We start from the raw sequence: 17286 nt of genomic DNA, 5'->3' as shown, positions 1-17286 counted from the left end.
GGAAAGGAATTAAGTTTAGTTATATCTTACTCTTTAAATAAACTACTTAAGCGCTTCTTACACGCCACTTATACGCTATATATCCCTAGTCACTCTGCTTATATTCAACCACCCTTATATTAAAGTCCTTAACAATCTGTGGCCCTGGCATACGAACGTAGCAATTTCGAAAGTCTTGGGCCAGTTTCAACGCAATTAATGGCAATTATAATATTACATGTCTATGCGCTGCGACAAGTGTCTGTGGCAAGGCTCGAGAGGATGGACCACCTTCTGGAGAATCTCCTCCTTCCACTTATCCGGCGGCGCACTCAATATCCCACCCAAGCACCACCCGACAGCAACAGCATACTCATCGACCTCTCCATGCCACTCCTTGGCTGCCGCGACGTCGAATGTCCTCTCGATCGGATCACAGCCGGAATTCAAGTGCTTGGTCCTGTACGGCTGCTCTTCGAGCAGCTCGCCAAAGCACAGCTCCAGGAGCACGATTCCCAGCGCCTCCAGAGAGGATGAAAGCTGCATTCTGCAATCACGTTCTGTCAATGGTCCACTTTCCGCCTGCGGGGCCAGATGGTGGTTGAGATGAGGCTGGTCGAGTGCATATCGCCCCGGCTGCTTTGAACCCTGATAAAAGACAATGTCGGATTTCTTCCAGGAGGCTGGTAGCCATGGCGACTCAAGTAGTTGCAGAAAGGACGAGGAAAGAATCCATGCAAGTGCGAACCGATGTCTGCGTTTTGGCATGGGCAGCCGCTGTTTGCGGAGGAGTTGGTCCAGGGTGATGAAGTTGGGCGATAAGACTGGCCTGTCCGAATCCTTGTATACGAAACACTGACAGTCATCTTGTGGTAGGTATCCGCAGAATACCCCGTCGGTCTGGTCTAAGGAGAGACAAAGGCTTGTTATTGGACCAGGTCCTTGAGTGGGTGCTGGCAAGGCAGCCGACTCAAATGGAGAGAGAGTGATTGACGGCGGTGGTCTAGACGCGGCCTTGTTAGCGCCAGGAACCAGGATCATATCACCGTTAATTACAGTTCATTACCTCAAAATGGAATTTTCATTTGGTTCTCTGCTGTTCCGCATAGCAGAAATTGTCGGAGAAAAGTTTTTGTGGTTCGGCTCAACGATATAGGCAATTCCTTGTAAGGCAGGATGCTGCATGGGCGATGATAAACTGACCGAAACCTTGCTTCCTGGGGATATCCTAATCCTGCGCAAATCATGGCGTGGCTGGATTAGTTTCTCGAACAACAAGTTGAATTCGGATGTGTCTCTGGTCCTATGCTCCAGCAGTAGTTTTGTCGAATGCTGCGCCCGACAATTGCACTTCCACACTGTGGACAGTGCTCTGAAAATCATGCTTGCTTCACGCCATAATTTGCAGAGTGCGGTGTTTCACAGTTTCAAATTCTTCAATGCTCGGTTCTGTGCGAGTTGATTATCGTCTTTGCTTATTTGGAGGAGTGTTTTGAGTCTTTCGTTGCAGTTTTGCAACTCCGCGAACAGGCGGTCTCTTTCCTTTTCCCCCTTGGCTAAACTTCACACGATATACCTGCCACTTGGTCTTAGCTTTGATCTTTCCTGATGTTGAGCCAACCTGTTGGGAGACCTATTCAGCCACGTCAGTTCCCTGAGGCCAAGGGCCAAGTAAATCTCTGGACAGGTTTCGCGTCACTCGCCTGCGCCGTCCGGCTTTGAGACTGACCAGGCTCCAGAGCAAGCTCATGGTTAATCGCACCAAGTGCCTCCTTGAATTCAACCATGCATTGCAAATAAAGCTCATACGAACTTCCAAGGCGTTGCTTCAACATGGAGGTGGTTTCATCCTTTTTCCAGGCCTGGCCTCCAGGATCATCCAGCAGCTCCTCGATACCCGCATCACCAAGCATTGCCATAGGGAGGAGGAGATGTCTCAAGTTGTTGATATATAAGAGGCGTTGGAATTGAAGTTTAGAGTCACATTTCTGATACTCAGCAGCGATTCTGAGCCAGAACCCAAGACGTCTGGCTGCCTCTTTGTATTTGTCGAGTACTTCGAGGGCGATGGGAAATGTGCCCAGCACGAGGCCGGCAATCTCCAAGCCCGACATGACAGGATCAAGTAGTCCGATTCATAGGCGAATGACTGGTCTTTGAGATTGAAAGCTGATGATAGGGGAAGAATCAAACGCGACATGGGGCACGATGGGCTGAGGAGGGGCGCTGCTGCATGTCAGCAACATGTGTGAAACAATGGATGTGCCTCGGACCGTTTCCCATAGCAGCTCTTCGGAGCCATTGGATGGGACAATTGGGCCTGCTGACGACCTGGCAACATTGGAGCTTACACCCCATTCGGGAAGCATCGCTGTTGGTAGGTCTCTCGTATATATAATAATCATATGGGAAGCAATTATATATTAGTATTATTTTATTTAAGTTTTAAAAGGCTATATACCTTAAAGGAAATAATTAAAGTAGCCTTTTAAATATAAAAATTATATTTATTAATACTTATAGTTTTTCTTTTTTTTTAATAAATATATATAATTTTTATTATAATTAATAATTTTTATTATAATTAATCTTAAAATTATAATTTATTATATATTAAATATATATAACTTTTATTATAAAAAAATATTATTAAAAAAGCTTAAAATTATAATTTATAAATTTTAAAGTAAGTTTTAATAATTCTTATTATTATATTATTTTTTAAACTTATAATTTTTATTATTATATTATTTTTTAAATTTATAATTATTATTATTATATTATTTTTTAAATATTATATTTATTATTTTTAATACTTAGCTTTTAAAATTGCTTTTTTATAAAAATTATTAACTTTTATATAATAATTTTAATTTTAAATTTTTTTTTATAAGGAAAATTAATATTTATAAAATTAATATTAAATTTTTTAACTTATATTTATTTTTATTATATATTTTTATAATATAAATATTATTATTTTTATTTTTATTTTTATTATTAAAATATATTTAATATTATTTTAAATTAATTTTCTTTAGCTATTTTTTATTTTTTTAAAATTAAATATTATAAATAATTTAATTATTTATTATTATTTTTTTATTTTTTATTATTTTTTTAAATTTTTTTAATAATTATTTTTTACTTAAATTACTTAAATAATAATATATATTTTTTTAATAAGTTTCTTTATATATAAGCTTTATATATATTTATTAATAATTTAATATAAAAAGTTTTAAAGCTAAATTAATATAATAATTTAATTTTTTAATAATTAAATTTTTTTAATTTAATATATATAAAAAATATTTAAAATTAAAACTTTTATTAAATTATTTATTATAAAAATTATAATAATTAACATTTAAGATAATAATTATTTTAATAATCCTTATTATTAAAAATATTATATAATTTTATATTAAAAATTTTAATACTTTTAATATAAATATATAGCTTTTTAATTATATTATTAAAAAATATTTATTTATTTTAATATTAAAAGTTATTAATAATTTAAATAATAATTATTATAATAATATTATTTAAGAAAAGTATTTTAACTTAAGTTATAATTATAACTTTTAATTTATTAATTTTAATAATTCCTTAAAAGTTTATTTTAATAAATAATTTACTTTTTTTAATGCTTAATATAAAAGTAAAATTAAAGATAATTTTTATAATTTTTATTAAGATTTTATTAGCTTAGTTTTAATTATTTTTATTATTAATAATAATTAAATTATTATTAATATTAAATAAATAAAAGTTATTATTATTAATATTCTTATTAATATTTATTAAATAAATAAGTAAATAAAAGTTATTATTATTAATATTTTTATTAATATTTATTAAATAAATATTATTAATAATAACCTTATTATAAAAATTAATAAAATTAATAAGCTTATTTTTATTTTTATTAATTAAAATAATTTTAGCTTTTTTTATAGCTTTAATAATAATTTTAATCTTTATTTTATTATTTAATAAAAATATAATTATAATATTTATTTTATTAATTAAGGTTATAATTATAATATTTATTTTATTAATTAAAATTATAATTATAATATTTATAAAAGAATTTTAATTTTATTTAAGGATTATAATAAGGCTATTTTTAATATTAATTATATTAATAATAATAATAATAATAATTATATTAAATATATTCTTAATATAAATAATAAATATAATATTTATTAAATAATTTTTATTTATTATTATTATTATTTTTATAAAGCATATTAATAAAAGTATTAAATAATTTTTATAAGTTATTATTAATATTTTTTATTATAATAAAAAAAAAAGATTTTATAAAAATTTAATAATTAAAATAAATATTTATAATATAAAACTTTATAATTATTATATAATAATTATTAATTTATTTTTTAATTATAAGAAAAGTTATAAATTATAAATAAATTTAATAAAAGTTAATTTTAATATTATTATTAATAAATAATAATAAAAAGTAATAATAATAATAAAATTAACTTTAAAATAATAATTATTAATAATATTAATAATTATAAGATTATCTTTATATATAATAAAATATTAAAAAGGTTTTAATTAAAGTATAAAAAATTAAAGTTTATATTAAGGGTTTAAGTTTAAAAAATATAAAGTTTTATAATTAATAATAATAAAATTAAAAAAAAAAGATATTAATAATAAGTTATTCCTTTTTTAATAAAAAAAAGCTACTTTAAGTTTTTTAATTAACTTATTTACTTATATATAAAGCTTATTATTATTAATAAGATTTTATAATATAATATTTAAAGTTAATTTTATTATTATATTAATAAAATTATTTTTTTTATTTATTTACTTTATTTTAATAATTTTTTTTATTTTATATAATTTTTATAATAATATAATATTAATTATAAAGTATTTTTTTTTTATTATTTTTAGCTTTATAAGGTATTTATATAAATTATATAAATTTATATAAATAATTAAAAATATATTTAATAATAAAAATTATTTTATAATTATTTTAATTATTATAATTAAAGAAATTTTAATATTTACTTTATTTATTATATTATAAATTTTACTTATTAATATATTTTAAATAATATATTTATATTTTATTAATAATTAATAAAAAATATTATTTATTATTATAAATTTCTTAATTTCTTTATAAATTTTATTTATAAAAATAATAATATATTTAAGTTAAAATATTAAGTTTTAATTATTTATATATAATTAATAAAATATTTATTTAAATTTTAATTAATTTAATTTATTATAAATATATTAATTTAAAATTATAATTTATAATTTTTATAAAAAAAGCATTAATAAAATATTTAATTACTTATTTAATAAATATTTTAATAAATTATATATAATAAAATCTTTATAATAATAATTTTTTTATTATTTATTATAAAAATTATATAATATAAATATAAATAATATTTAAAATATTGCTAAATTTTTATTAATAATACTTAAAAGTTTTTCTTTAAATATAAAATATTTATATAAAATATAATAATTAATTAACTTATAATATTATAATTTAATTATTATAATTTAAGCTAAAGAAAAATTAAAATAAATTAATAATAAGCTTTATAATACTTTATTAACCTTAAAATTAAATATAAATAAATATTATATATAATTTTAAAAATAATAATTATAATTATAATTTTTATAAATATTATAAGTAAGCTTTAAATAATAATAATTATTAAAAAAATAATTCTTAAAATAATTTTTATTATTATTATTAACTTTAAATATATAATTATAAAATTTAAATTTAATAATATAATTTATTAAAAATTAATATAATTAATAAAATTTATTATTATTAATAAAAAAATAAAAATAAAGTTTATATTAAAAATATATATTATATTTAATATAATTTTAAGTTATTTTAAAAATATCTTTATTAAATAAAAAGTATAACTTATATAAAACTCTTTTTTTATAATATATTTTTAATAAGTATTTAAATTTAATAAAGTTAATATAATTTATAAAGCTTTTTAATAATTTTTATAAATATATTAAGAATTTATATAATTTATTAAATAATAAAATAAAAATATTTTTTAATATTTATTATTATATTAAAATTTAATTAAGTTAATTTTATATAGTTTTTCTTTAAATATTTAAAAATTAAGTTAAAATATATTATTTTTATTTTATAAATTAAATTAATATATTTATAATAATATATTTTAAAATTAAAATATATTTTAATATAAACTTTAATTATTAATATTATTATATAAATTAAATAATAATAATATTTATAAAAATAAAAATATAAAACTTAAATAAAAATTTATATAAAGTTTTATATTTAATATTTAATAAATTATAACTTTATTAATAAGTATTAAATTAAAATTATATTAAAAAGAATAACTTAAAAATAATAATAATTAAAACTTATAAAAAAGTTTTTAAATTAAAAATAATTCTTTTTAAGTTAACTTAATTATATAAAGAATTATTTTTAAACTTAAAATTTATAATAAAAATATAATTTAATTATATAATTATAATTTATATTATAAATAAAGTTTTAAATTAATATTATATTAATTATAAATATAATAATTAAAAGTTAAGAAAAAGATAATAATTATAATTTTAAATATTTTAAAGAAATTAAAAATTTAATTAATTAAATTTAAGCTATTTAAGCTTTAAATAATTAAAATTTTATAATATTAATTATAAAGCTTAAAATAATAATACTTATAAAGAAAAAAGAAAATAACTTTAAAAGAAAAAATATTATATTTATAAAAAAAAGAAATATTAATTAATTAAATATTTAATTAATAAGCAATATTTAATAAAAAAAAGCTACTTAATATAATATAAATATAAAGATAATAATAATAATTTTAATATTTTTTTAAAATAAATTTAAAAAATATAAAATAAATAATAAAAATAAATTTATAAATATAAAAATAAATAAAATTAAAATAATAATTATAATAATAATACTTATATTATAAAAAATAAAAACTTAATAAAGAAATTTATTATATAAATATTAATTTCTTAATTAATAAAGTATTTATATATTAAATTATTAAAAATAATATTTTTTAAATAAAAAATAATTATTATAATTAATAATTTATTTTAAAAAATAAATATAATTAAATTTATTTTTAAGAAATTTTATTAAATATAAAAGCATTATTAATATTTATAATTAAATATAAATAATTTTTTATATTATAATAAAAAAACTTAAAGTATTAAATTAATATAATTATTATAAAAAAAGTTAAAGTTAAATTTAATAATAAAATAATTATTAATTTATTTAATATAATAAAAGTTTTTACTTTAATTAATTATATTAATTTTTATATTATTTAAATATAAATTTTATTTTTATTTTATTTAATAAATATAAATAAATTTTAAATATATTATAATAATATTATAAATAAAATAATTTCTTTTAATAATATAATTATTATATTAATATTTAAAAAATAAGGTTATTTATAATTTTTTTTAAATTAAATTATTAATATTATATATTTTTTTTTAAAAATAAAAATAAAGAAACTTTATTATTATTTTAAATATTTATTAATAAATTAATTATATTAAATACTTAAAAAAGCTAATAATTTAAATATTAATAAATAAATAATAATAAAAATTAAAAAGATATATTATTATTATTAAATAAATAAACTTATATTTAAGTATTTTAAGTTTATATTATATAATAATTATAAATTTAATTATAAAATCTTAATTAATATAATATATTTAAGTAAATACTTAATTTTTTATATTATAAATTAAATTATTATTTTTTAAAAAGTAAAATTCTTAAAATTTATATTTATAAAAATTATATAATAAATATTATAAATGCTTTAAATTAATATATATTAAGAATTATTAAATATTATTAAATATAATATAAAAATAAACTTTATATTCTTAAAATTTTATTTAAAAATATAAATAATAAAAATTAAATATAAATAAGTTTTTATAAAAATATATTAATTTATTAAGAAAGTTAAAAAATATTATTAAGCTTTTAAATAAGCATATAAAATTATATATATTAAATTATATAATAATATAAATAATAATATTATTTTATAAATAATTATAAAAGTTATTAATAAAATTATTAAATTAAATAAATTAATCTTTATACTTTTAATTTTTAATGCTTATTTATAAGTATTATATAAATTATTATTATTATTATTATTAATATAAAAATAAATAAAGATTATTTTAAAGATTATAAAAATATTATAAAAAATTATAATTAAATAATAAATATAAAATATATTAAATATTAAAGTTAAATTTATTTTTAATATAAAATATTTATTATAATATAAAGTTTATATATAAAGAGAAAAAAAAGGATAAAAAGATTTATATAAAATTATTATTATAAATAGCTATAATATAACCTTAAATATATTAAATAAAGTTATAATATTTAAGTTAATAATTATTTAATTATATTATTAAAATAATAATAAAGAAATATAATCTTTATAAATAAAAAACTTAATTATAAAACCTTAAATATAATTTATTATATAATTATTATTATTAAAAATAAAAGATTATATTATTATATTATATATTTTAAAGAAAAAAATAAAAATTATAATTTAATAATTAAATTAAAATAAAATAAAATAATTATAATATTAAGTTTATTATTTAAAGAATTTAATAAAATAAAAATTAATAACTTTATTATTAAAAATATTTTTTAAATTAAAAAATAGTTAATAAAATAATATAATAAATATTATTTTTTTAAATTTTATATAATATAAAAAGTAAAAAATAAAATTATAAAATTATATAAAAAATCTTAATTTATTATTTAAAGTTATAATAATAATAAAAAGGAATTAATTTTAATATAAAGCTTAATTATTTAAAAAATAAGTTAATAAATAATCTTTATATTTATTTTTTTATTAATTTAAAAAAAAGGTATAATTTTTATACTTTAAGATATTATTTAAGCTTACCTTTAAATAAAATTAAAATTATATAAAATAATTTTTATAAAATTATTAAAGGAATTAAAAAATAAATACTTTTTAAATATAATTATTTATATTATTTAATTTTTATATAATATAGTAAAATTTAATATTTATTAATTTAATATATATTAAAAATATTATTAATAAAAGCTTAAAATAAATTACTTTATATATAATTCTTATTTAATAATTATAAAGTTTATATAACTTTTTAAAATAATAAATATATAAATAAATAATATATTAATTTTATTTATATTAAAATTTTAAAATAAAAAAGAAATTAAAATAAAAGCTATAAAATTATAAAGAAAATTAAAATAAAAATTAATACTTAAAAATTTAATAAATTATAATAAAGCTTATATAATTATAAATATTATTAATTTAATTATTATTTAATAAAAAGAATAAATTAATAAACTTATCTTTATTAATATAATAATTAAAGATATTTTTTAAAAATATCTTAAATAAAAAGCTTAAAAAATATATATAGCTTTAATTTATTAATTAAAAGCTTTATATAATCTTTTAATAATTATATAAATATAAAACTTAAAAATAAAAAATTATAAAAGCTTAAATATATAATTATTATAATAAATAAATAACGTTATATAAATAATTAAGTATATATTTTTAAATTTTAAAATAATAAAACTTTTTATATTTATAAATAAATTATTTATAAATAATTAAAACTTAATATTTTAATTTAAATATATTATTATTTTTATAAATAAAACTTATAAAGAAATTAAGAAATTTATAATAATAAATAATATTTTTTATTAATTATTAATAAAGTATAAATATATTATTTAAAATATATTAATAAGTAAAATTTATAATATAATAAATAAAATAAATATTAAAATTTCCTTAATTATAATAATTAAAATAATTATAAAATAATTTTTATTATTAAATATATCTTTAATTATTTATATAAATTTATATAATTTATATAAATACCTTATAAAGCTAAAAATAAAAAAAGAAAATACTTTATAATTAATATTATATTATTATAAAAATTATATAAAATAAAAAAGATTATTAAAATAAAGTAAATAAATAAAAAAATAATTTTATTAATATAATAATAAAATTAACTTTAAATATTATATTATAAAATCTTATTAATAATAATAAGCTTTATATATAAATAAATAAATTAATTAAAAAACTTAAAATAGCTTTTTTTTATTAAAAAAGGAATAACTTATTATTAATATCTTTTTTTTTTAATTTTATTATTATTAATTATAAAACTTTATATTTTTTAAACTTAAATCCTTAATATAAACTTTAATTTTTTATATTTTAATTAAAATCTTTTTAATACTTTATTATATATAAGGATAACCTTATAATTATTAATATTATTACTTTTTATTATTATTTATTAATAATAATATTAAAATTAACTTTTATTAAATTTATTTATAATTTATTAACTTTTTTTATAATTAAAAAATAAATTAATAATTATTATATAATAATTATAAAGTTTTATATTATAAATATTTATTTTAATTATTAAATTTTTATAAAATCTTTTTTTTTTATTATAATAAAAAATATTAATAATAACTTATAAAAATTATTTAATATTTTTATTAATATACTTTATAAAAATAATAATAATAAATAAAATTATTTAATAAATATTATATTTATTATTTATATTAAAAATATATTTAATATAATTATTATTATAATTATTATTAATATAATTAATATTAAAGATAGCCTTATTATAATCCTTAAATAAAATTAAGATTTTTTTATAAATATTATAATTATAACTTTAATTAATAAAATAAATATTATAATTATAACCTTAATTAATAAAATAAATATTATAATTATATTTTTATTAAGTAATAAAATAAAGATTAAAATTATTATTAAGGCTATAAAAAGAATTAAAATTATTTTAATTAATAAGGATAAAGATAAGCTTATTAATTTTATTAATTCTTATAATAAAATTATTATTAATAATACTTATTTAATAAATATTAATAAGGATATTAATAATAATAACTTTTATTTATTTATTTATTTAATAAATATTAATAAAAATATTAATAATAATAACTTTTATTTATTTAATATTAATAATAATTTAATTATTATTAATAATAAAGATAATTAAAATTAAGTTAATAAAATCTTAATAAAAATTATAAAAATTACCTTTAACTTTATTTTTATATTAAATATTAAAAAAAGTAAGCTATTTATTAAAATAAATTTTTAAGAAATTATTAAAATTAATAAGCTAAAGGCTATAATTATAACTTAAATTAAAATATTTTTCTTAAATAATATTTTTATAATAATTATTATTTAAATTATTAATAACTTTTAATATTAAGATAAGTAAATATTTTTTAATAATATAATTAAAAAGCTATATATTTATATTAAAAGTATTAAAATTTTTAATATAAAATTATATAATATTTTTAATAATAAGAATTATTAAAATAATTATTATTTTAAATATTAAATTATTATAATTTTTATAATAAATAATTTAATAAAAGTTTTAATCTTAAGTATTTTTTATATATATTAAATTAAAAAGATTTAGCTATTAAAAAATTAAATTATTATATTAACTTAGCTTTAAAACTTTTTATATTAAATTATTAATAAGTATATATAAGGCTTATATATAAAGAAATTTATTAAAAAATATATATTATTATTTAAATAACTTAAATAAAAGATAATTATTAAGGAAATTAAAAAAATTAATAAAAAGTAAAAAAAAAACTTAATAAATAATTAAATTACTTATAATACTTAATTTTAAAAAAATAAAAAGTAATTAAAAAAGAATAATTTAAAGTAATATTAAGTATATTTTAATAATAAAAATAAAAATAAAATATATAATATTTATATTATAAAAATATATAATAAAAATAAATATAAATTAAAAAGTTTAGCATTAATTTTATAAGCATTAACTTTTTTTATAAAAAAAAAATTTAAAACTAAGGCCTTTATATAAAAATTAATAATTTTTATAAAAAAGTAATTTTAAAAGCTAAATATTAAAAATAATAAATATAATATTTAAAAAATAATATAATAATAATAATTATAAGTTTAAAAAATAATATAATAATAATAATTATAAATTTAAAAAATAATATAATAATAAAAATTATTAAAATTTATTTTAAAATTTATAAATTATAATTTTAAGCCTTTTTAATAATATTTTTTTATAATAAAGATTATATATACTTAATATATAATAAATTATAATTTTAAAGTTAATTATAATAAGAATTATTAATTATAATAAAAATTATATATATTTATTAAAAAAAAAAATTATAAATATTAATAAATATAACTTTTATACTTAAAAAGCTACTTTAATTATTTTCTTTAAGGTATATAGCCTTTTAAAACTTAAATAAAATAATATTAATATATAATTACTTCCTATATAATTATTATATATACGAGAGACCTACCAACAATCCTTGATCGATTCATTCTATGGGCCGGAAATATGGGAGCGTGGCATCCACCACACAGCCGCACGTCTCTGGATTCGAGGCTATCTAAAAGCCCAGAAGTCCGGCAACAAATATCTCAACTCCTCAAAGATCTCTATGAAGCTATACAAGACGGTAGGAGCCCTCCAATTTTGCCAGGGCTCGAGTTTCCGCTCATAAATCATAGTGAAAACGGCATGTTTCGAGGACGACAACAACAAGACCAGTGCCACCAATTCTATGCAGGATTTTGTTCTCACACCGGACGATCAAGAATTTCAGGATGAAGAAGAGGAGATCTCGAAGGATGAGCAAGTTGCGCTCCTTATAGATTGACATGATGAACGAGTGTATGAAGGCTCTGTTCCGAATAGGGATCCTGGTACGGAGAGACATAGCATATGACCGCTTTCAGCGGGCACTCCAACGGTCAAGGTTTTCCTTTCCTGAGCAGTTCGACACCGACTATGCGGAACAGAAGCATCCAAAGCCGAGAAGTAGGGGGAGGGGGCTGGCGACACGGCTCGGAAGGGCGAATGCGAAGCGGCGCCAATTCAGCAAGTATGGCAGGGACCACAGGACAAGACTCGAGATGGATGTGGATGTCCGTCAGGAGACTAAGCCTGAGCCCAAGCCCACGCTGTCCATCGATCTTGAAGCCCCGACGGAGCAACTTTCCAGCAAGGCTACCACGTTCGTTAAGCCGGCAGAAAATTGGATTTCCGAGTTCCTTGCGCCCCCTATTGAGGATCAAGACGACAGTGCCTTATTATTGACGGCCTCCACGACATTCGATTCAAAGAGAAGCCTCAAGTTAGTAAGTTTGGCATCTGAGATATAGGGCCCGAGGGAAAGCACTTCGAGTGTCCCCTCTGCTTTACTCTGCAATCTTTTCGTACTGAAAGGGCGTGGAGGTACGTACGTTGCGCACCTAGGTCACATACATGAGATTGATTAAAAACCTGATTCCACTTAGGAGCCACGCCTACCACGACCTCAAGGCATACATATGCACATACGGAGGAAAGCACTGCGACACCGAGATGTTTGTCGACCGGGCGACATGGTTCAACCATGAGTTGACAGTGCACAGGTCATTATTCACTTGCAAACTCTGCGGTGAGCAGATGGATGAGCAAGGAGACTTCCAAAACCATGTCCTCTCTGATCATGCGAACTTCCCCAGCGGACAGCTTTCGATTCTTTTGGAACAAGGCAGACTCGGGCCGTCACAACGACAAGTTTGATCTGATTTTCATGGATATCCAGATGCCTAGACTCAGTGGCCTGGCGAGTACTCAGCTAATCCGCACACTGGGGTGCGAGACACCCATTGTTGCGATGACACCGGCGTCATCCGACACGTGAACGAGGTCATGCTGAAACCGTTCCGGAAGTCAACCATCAGGAAGGTGCTTCAGAGGTTCGCGATCGTCGCCGGTGATGCGGGAAAGCCGAGTCTCGCGAGAGAGCTATACATGCACGACAGCTACCAGACACCGACTGTTGACGTCGAGAGCCTGATTTCCCCGCTGGGAAGCATTCCTGGCGACTGCGTCCTCCGGAGACATAGGCGAGAGAGCAGGGAATGACTCAGATATCAGCAGCGTGACAGCCCTCATTGCTGAGGCGCTCAGTGGTCCCGGCAAGGTCAAAACGGCCGGCTTGATTGATCTGTTGCCAAACCTCCACCACCATGAGATCATGAACCTGCGCACGGAATACAAGAGGCTGGTCAAGGTCGGTCCTGAGCGTAAAGGCGTCAACGTCGGGAAACATATCCGAGCACGGCTAAAAGACGACGACAATCGACTCATGACTGCTGCTTATGCAACGGCATTGGGTATGTGGGAGAGTGAAAGTTACTGGATCTCGTTGTCATTGACCATGGGCAACGAAGCACGCAAGGGCCAACAGCTTCTGATTGAGTCCCTCTTGGGGAGATCAAACACAGAAGCGCGCCTGATAGAGGATGGGTTCCGAATTCACTCTAACAAGCTTGAGCGCGAGCATGGCACAAGCTTGGAGACCTTTTTGGACCCGTATCTGCGACAAGGCGAGGCTTGGTTCAGAGAGGCTGTGAATGCAGTACTCTCCGGGCATAAGATGGAAGAGCGCGATCATTCCGGGCAGCCACAGCCTATAGACATGCAGCTGGTCGAGAAAGATGTAGACGAGCTGTTCGAGGCAGTCGCTGGTGACAGAGGAGCTGCAACCACTATATCGCAAATTGTTATCCTGCGCAGCGATGCGCATCTCAGGGAGGTCCTCACCATCTACCAGCGCAAGTACGAGAGCGACTTCATAGCCGATGCGCTTCGGGGGACTATGCAGTTAAGAGTATGTTTTCGTAAACCCATCCCCAATTGCCATCCTTTGTTCGCCGAGCTGGTCTTGCTAACTATTTGCCAAGGACTACGCTCTCTACCACGTTCTGTACGGCGTTCTGAACCGGCCAACTCGTGATGCGTGGCTGCTCCACCAAGCACTCACGCCGAGTGGAGACGATGGTATTCAGCATGAGGTTTTGACCAGTCGCCTTGTGCGTGCTCACTGGAATGGCCACTACCTCTCTGCAGTCAAGCAAGCCTACCGTGAACAATACGGTCAGCATCTGGTGGATGACATCGCCGCGGGAACATCAGGCGAATGGGGAGCTTTCTGTGTCGCGCTGGCTCAGTCAAATCTTCAATGGGACGAGAGACCTCGTGACAGGCATGCAACTATGTGAGCAGTGCAGAGAAGGACAGGGCCGCCCAGGATTTTGTCTAGCTCGTCACCGTGGGGGACACAAAAACTCCGGTCATTTGCGGCAATGGTTGCTGCTGGTAGTTTCATGTGACAAAATCTCGCTTTGGGATATACAGAGAAGATTGGGGCGCGCAAGATTTGATTACGAGGTATCGGAGGCCGAAAAATGCGCAACCTGAACGGGTGACCCAAGCTGCAGTGAGTACCGCTCAGTCTTTGGGGATCTCAACGGCTCATTCGCGGTCCGATTTGATGGCGACGACTAGCCACTAAGCAGGAATTTGCTTCACATATGCTCGTCGGTCATCCAGTGCCCGTCGCCAAAGAAGTTAATCTTCAGACCACGGTTCACTCGGGCGGAAGCCGTGGCCCGACTGTAAGAGTCCGACGACTATATTACAACATAGTGGACCCTATTCAACGTACTACGTCGTGTCTCAACTTCTTAACAAACCTCAACCAGCCGTCTTCATCTTCTGCGAAGGCCGCAACCATGGCCCTCGAGCGCCTCTCCAGATCATCCGAGGTTTCCAAGCTACCCGCCTTGACGTCTGCAGCGTCCCATCCATCAAGCCCGTGAAATAGGAAAGCCGTCACTGAGGATTTGAGCAGCGGTCCGGTCCTAGTCTTGAAGATAGTAGCAGCCAGGAGCAAGGCGGCCAGCACCACCTCTACTAATGGCAGCATCATCCATTGCCATCGGACCCGTATGTAGGTCTCCACTGCAAAGGCATCTCCACCAAACATAGTCAGGTTTTTGTTGTCCCCAGGCGACTTGCTACGCATTTGCGCGCTTATTCCATGGGCCAGATTCTCCGTCATACTTTCTAGATCCGTGATTTTGAGGTAATAGCCCAGAGCGAGGATGTCGTTGTTGCCGGAGTCGACGTACGAGGCATTTCCGTACAGGCCGAATCGGGTTTCCAGAGCTTTAGTAAGAAACCCATATTTTCGGTCCAAGGGGAAAGTGACGGTGGTGTATTCAAGGCCGGTTGAATCGGCACGGTACGTGATGATGTTTTCGTCGTAAAGGTATCCAGTCTTGCTAGCTGGTATGGTTCTGTTCCGGACAGGAACCAATGGCTCAGAACTGGCCTCCCCAGGCACAAGTGTTCCTGAATCGATAACTGCACCTTCATATGTATGTTGACAGAGGTACCAATTGGACTGGAGCATCTCTGTCGGTGGTGTCGGACCATCGCCTGACGGCGAGTCCTGGGTGTCTCGGACTCGGACGGAGGTCATTGAAAGAGACTTGCCACCAATTTCATCAGTACGGGTGGTAGTAGCCGATCGGAACCAGGTGAAGTCCGAGACACTCTGCTTTCCATCCCCATTTGGATCGGTGACGGCCCAGGTCATCTCAACCAGACTCTCGGATTGATTTCGCCCGGCATAGTCATAAATGCAGGTCAGGTTGGTAGGATCTATTCCGCCATTGCCTGAACTACAGTTATAGAAGGAAACATCGGTAAGGTTGCGGAATGATCCACACACGCCCATCGAGGAGAACTTTGGGAATGTACACGACGATGCTGGCCGTGGACAGGAGAAACTCGGCGCGTCGACTGTTCCGAATATTGCATTGAGGAGCTGTGACTCCAGGGTCAGTGTGTTCTGGTTCCAGTACTCTATCGGGAGCGCTGGAACGAGAGTCAGAGTGACCTTGACGAGAACAGGAGTGAGGTAAACAAACATATTCCAGATTTCTGTGGGTATAGATTTGTGTAGGCCAAAGACTCATACTCCATGGCCACGCCGATGTTCGCCGTAACATTTTCCAGCTTCGCCGTCCGGCTGGGGAATTCTAGAATTTGCTGGGCCGCAGGATCAATCGCCAAACCAACAATGGTAATGATGGCGAAAAGGAGGCCCAAAGCAGAACCAAATCGTAACTCCCAACGAAAATCAAAGACCCCCGTGGGCCGCGACTGGCGTCG

General features: G+C 24.2%; 4 protein-coding genes across 4 annotated transcripts; 1 reads left to right on the top strand and 3 right to left on the bottom strand.

Annotated features, from left to right (window-relative positions):
• Nucleotides 1–213: 213 nt before the first annotated feature.
• INS49_012923 (uncharacterized protein) lies at nt 214–525 on the bottom strand (the record flags this gene model as incomplete). The annotated part of the gene is made up of 1 exon (XM_043173625.1): nt 214–525. The coding sequence occupies one exon, from the start codon at nt 523–525 to the stop codon at nt 214–216; it is 312 nt and encodes a 103-aa protein (XP_043022922.1).
• Nucleotides 526–1568: 1043 nt separating this feature from the next.
• INS49_012922 (uncharacterized protein) lies at nt 1569–2093 on the bottom strand (the record flags this gene model as incomplete). The annotated part of the gene is made up of 2 exons (XM_043173624.1): nt 1569–1612; nt 1709–2093. 2 exons carry the CDS (start codon nt 2091–2093, stop codon nt 1569–1571), a joined length of 429 nt encoding a protein of 142 aa, XP_043022921.1.
• Nucleotides 2094–12935: 10842 nt separating this feature from the next.
• Nucleotides 12936–15326, top strand: INS49_012921 (uncharacterized protein; the record flags this gene model as incomplete). Its single annotated transcript, XM_043173623.1, has 7 exons — nt 12936–13408; nt 13572–13714; nt 13782–13889; nt 13922–14053; nt 14169–14438; nt 14496–14935; nt 15009–15326. 7 exons carry the CDS (start codon nt 12936–12938, stop codon nt 15324–15326), a joined length of 1884 nt encoding a protein of 627 aa, XP_043022920.1.
• Nucleotides 15327–15632: 306 nt separating this feature from the next.
• INS49_012920 (uncharacterized protein) lies at nt 15633–17044 on the bottom strand (the record flags this gene model as incomplete). Its single annotated transcript, XM_043173622.1, has 2 exons — nt 15633–15720; nt 15801–17044. 2 exons carry the CDS (start codon nt 17042–17044, stop codon nt 15633–15635), a joined length of 1332 nt encoding a protein of 443 aa, XP_043022919.1.
• Nucleotides 17045–17286: the final 242 nt, after the last annotated feature.

This window comes from Diaporthe citri (genome assembly GCF_014595645.1).
Source record: "Diaporthe citri strain NFHF-8-4 chromosome Unknown scaffold_6, whole genome shotgun sequence".
NCBI classification, from domain to species: Eukaryota; Fungi; Ascomycota; class Sordariomycetes; order Diaporthales; family Diaporthaceae; genus Diaporthe; species Diaporthe citri.
This window is presented reverse-complemented; position numbering and strand designations above follow the sequence as displayed.